Source organism: Eucalyptus grandis, chromosome 8 (assembly GCF_016545825.1).
Source record: "Eucalyptus grandis isolate ANBG69807.140 chromosome 8, ASM1654582v1, whole genome shotgun sequence".
Classification (NCBI taxonomy): domain Eukaryota; kingdom Viridiplantae; phylum Streptophyta; class Magnoliopsida; order Myrtales; family Myrtaceae; genus Eucalyptus; species Eucalyptus grandis.
In genome coordinates, this window is record NC_052619.1 from 18,385,846 (window position 1) to 18,390,061 (window position 4,216).

General features: G+C 41.1%; 1 protein-coding gene across 1 annotated transcript; it reads left to right on the top strand.

The window, feature by feature from the left end:
* The first annotated feature begins 250 nt into the window (after positions 1-250).
* Positions 251-2,851, top strand: LOC104416563 (aluminum-activated malate transporter 14). Its single transcript, XM_039298800.1, has 6 exons — positions 251-557; positions 656-799; positions 1,017-1,298; positions 1,435-1,544; positions 1,893-2,036; positions 2,380-2,851. The coding sequence occupies exons 1-6, from the start codon at positions 287-289 to the stop codon at positions 2,710-2,712; spliced, it is 1,284 nt and encodes a 427-aa protein (XP_039154734.1). The 5' UTR covers positions 251-286; the 3' UTR covers positions 2,713-2,851.
* The last annotated feature ends 1,365 nt before the right edge of the window (positions 2,852-4,216 follow it).

Below are 4,216 nucleotides of genomic sequence, written 5' to 3' on the forward strand. Positions count from 1 at the left end.
CGCTACGTCGCCGTCGCTAAAAGCTCCGCCAATAATCAAGATTAATATAGTAGGCATGAAATGGTTTGCTTCCACGTCTCATGTTATTGGCCAGTGTCCATTACGGAGTTTCGCCATAAAAAGTTATATTATTATCTTCCTTGGTTTTTTTTTTTTCCTTTTAATATGTCCGTGGCAGCTCAAGTTTGTGTATATATGTGAACGGCCGATCACCTACTCAAGGGTCTCATCACCTAGTGAGCATCGAAGCATAGAGGAAGAGAGTGAAGAGGGTCGCCGCGCGCCGATGATGAGGTCTTCTGTGGTGTTCCCGATTGGAGAGGAAGGAGAAGGGGCCTCTCGGAGGACCCTCGAGAATCGTCCCTCAGCCGTCGCGGCTTTCCTGAGAAGAGTGAACGGCGAGCATGACAATAGAAGAGTAGTCCATGGTGTCAAGGTCGGGATCGCGCTCGTTTTGGCCTCGGTTGTCTCCTCTGTAGGTCCGCTCTACAAGTTTGTTAAGGAAGATGCCGTGTGGGCTGTCATGACCGTGGTGGTCATGTTCGAGTTCTATGCAGGTTCGGTACCCCGTTTTTTTGCTATGGACTAATGAACTCCTGTGCTCGTGATGCCGTTTGGTGCGAATTCTAATGAGATTGATTGGACGATATATCAGGCGCGACATTGAGCAAGGGATTGAACCGTGCGGCGGGGACTTTATCGGGTGGCATGTTGGGGTGCCTGTCGGTGATCTTAGCTAAATTCATTCCCGGCCAGGTCGGGAGCACCATTGGCGTTGGCACCGCGGTATTCATCTCCGGTAAGGCATTCAAAATTTCAAAATAAACACGACGACGAAACACAATTAATTAGCAAGGAAGTTTACACGAAATTAGCCATCTTTAAGCGTGTCGAGAATATATGGTGCTCTTGCTTATATAGCATATGTTCTACGTGCTCTTACTGCAGGCATGCATTTGCAATATATCGAGTGTTGAACAGTTTTGATCATGGTTAAAAAAAATGCTAAATCTCAGGTGCTGCGGCTACATATGCTCGGTCAATTCCTTGCATAAAGAGGAAATACGACTACGGTGGCATGATCTTCATCCTCAGCTTTAGTCTGGTAGCCGTGTCCGGTATCCAATCCCAAGACGCCAAGGGAATCCTGAAGATCGCCCTTCAGCGCCTTGGGACGGTCACGATCGGGTTTTGGGCCTCCATTTTAACGAGCTTGTTCATCTTCCCTATTTGGGCTGGCGCTGAACTTCACACATCCATGGCCCCAAAATTCGAGCTCCTTGCTTGTTCGATGGAAGGTAATCAAATCGTGACTACATCAGCAGTACGATTTTAAAACTTTTCATGACCCGGCGCTTGCAATGTCACGTATGATTGACTTTTATCAATTGACTTTTATTTTTTTGGTCGAATATTTGTTGACTTTAATGGCAGGACTATTGGAGAGGTACTTTGAGGTGGGAGCCGATAAGGACAGCAAGGCTGACGGAAACTTCAAAAGCTGCAGACCGGTTCTGAATTCGAAAGCAAAGGACGAGTCCCTGGTAAGTCTTCTTTCCCCTCTTTAATTTCCCATTGTGTTGTAGCCGAGTCGGTCCATCTCTAGCTTACTCTAGCATGCTGTCTCGAACTCGAGGATTTAGCTAATAATTTGTGAGATTTTATAATATCATTATCAACTATTTTAAAATTTTAAATTGTTAGATTGAGGCATAGTTTATTTTTAATTATTCTAGCAATCTACCCTCATATCTGATCTAGTGATGAAATCTAGAAAAATTTGAATGCAAAATCTCTAATTTTGACATCACGTAAGATTTTATAATATTATTACTAACTGTTTTAAAAACTTAAATTATTAAATTAAGGCATAATTTAATACGTTATTGCAGGCGCTTTTTGCGAAATGGGAAAAGTGGAACTGGAAATTTGGGCTATCTTATCCATGGGACAAGTATCTAAAGATTGGAGAGCTTCTTAGGGAGTTAGCAGCCACCATTGTTGCACTTGAAGTTTGTATTAAGTCTTCTAGGCAGGTACTTCACCTGACCCTCAACTATCGTTTTTTCCCCCTAATTTCAACTGGAGAAAAGGAAGAGAAAGCTCATATATATAATCTTTTCAAAAAGCTTAAACCGAATGAGATGTTTTCATTGGAAAGCAATTAAAAACTTAGTATATAGACGTGCAGTAATTCATCTGAAAATGCAGTGATCCATATTTCTCGAGGCAGTAAATGTGGTGTGGAGTCAATTTTATCTTCTGCCGGCATTAAGACCCGAGAAGTGGACTCTGTCTTTCGCTTTCAAATTTAGAAGGCCTTCCTTTGATTTCGAAAGTTTTTTCGTCTTATTATACCAAAACCGTCCACGTTATCAGCCGGCCGCAGATGTAAGACGGTTGATCAAGGAACCTTGCGAACTGGTTGCGTCATCCCTCACGATGACTCTCCGGGAGCTTGGGGAGAGCATCATGAATATGAGAAGGTGCCAATCGAATGTGCGAGCCGTGCAAAAGCTCAGGACGTCATGGCTTGTACTGAGGCTCTACAAGTCTCCCGCCAAGCTCGAGCATGTCTGCGACCCAGGCCAGGATCTCGCTGTCTCGTCCTTCGTGTTCTTACTCACAGAGATGGTGGAGAAGCTGGAATGGCTGGTGAAGGAGGTGGAAGAGCTTGGTGACCTCGCTAAATTCAAGATTAATGATATATAATTTAGAAATATTCGGGAAAGCACGTTAGAAGTGCCAAAAATTATGTACAGCGCTCACTTTAGTGACAAAAGTCTTTACTAGCTCGCATAGGTGCTAAATCAATAAAATAAAATAAAAACGATTACTCGTGTACCTTTGATAGGAAATATCGATCAAAATGATTACACTATTTTTATAATTAAAATTTTAATATAAGTTGACATATTTGTATTAAAAATCAATCCACGTAGACGTGCAAAACAACGTCGCATGAGCCGATGTGGCTGCCTAGCAACAACGCTGTTTCTTTCTTCCCTCTCACTTTGTCACGCACAGAGACAGCCTTCTTCCTTCTTCCAAAGATTTCTACCCATGGCAATCACCGACGCAGCGGATGTTCCACCACCTAATTTGAGATGCCCAATTACTTCAAACACTATATATGTCGTATTTAATTTCTATCTTATTAATATATTCCCAAGCGAAAGCACAACAAAATAATTAAACATGTCACATCATTATTTTGCATACTTAATAATGCACATATGGATCACTTACATTAAAACATCACAAGATAAAAATACCAGTAACTCCTATTTTCACTACCATACCCACTCATAAAAGCCTACCTATATAACACCGATTCAATATCTAAGGATCAAAATATTCCCCAAGGTCAACTCATTGACAACATAATCAGGAGGACAATCAAAGCCTCTAAGCGGTCCCATCTAGTTACCATCGAAAATCGCGTACCAGGTTACATATAGAATATGACAGTGGTAAATTCATTATTCTATCAATACCCATCTAAAACCGATTCACACCTACTACAATAATCCTGGGGATTTGCAGTAAAAATAAGCTATTAAACATAGCTTTAATAACCATCAGAGTTTGTCTCAATAACCACTATTCTCACATGAGAAGAGAAAGGTGGAAAATTCGAATCCCCACTTTCTCATGAGAGGTTAAGGTGAGGATAATTTAGTTTCAAATGTGGATTTCAATTTCCACACGTCACACAAAAGCAACGCAAAAATCTATAATATAGGAGTAGAGTAGGGCCCGGCCTAAAAAAAGAACACAGCTTTGACAAATTAAAACTTCGAGGATTTTTTTTTTTTTTTTTTTTTTTTTTTGTTCACATGGCCACATTAAATGTCGTCTATACCGGTTGGGTAATGTCAACCTTTAGATGCTCCAATAAAATTTTTAAAAAAGAAAAAAAAGAAAGGTGATTCTGCTTCCATGAAGACAAAACATCCGTCTCCATGACGGTGGTTCTGCCTGGGTAAATATAGATGGCCAAAAAGAATGCTTTCATCGGTAAACATCGGTATTGGGTGTTGAACGTTCTACCTATATTTTCCCCAGGCAGAACCATTTAAACTGAAGCTTGAGAATCTGCAAAAATGAGAGAGACTCAAAAAAGCACCATGTCACATGCACAAGCTTCAACATATCTTAACGATGGAAATTACAGAGGAGTATCGGTAAGGGGATGAAGTTACTGGTGGGCACA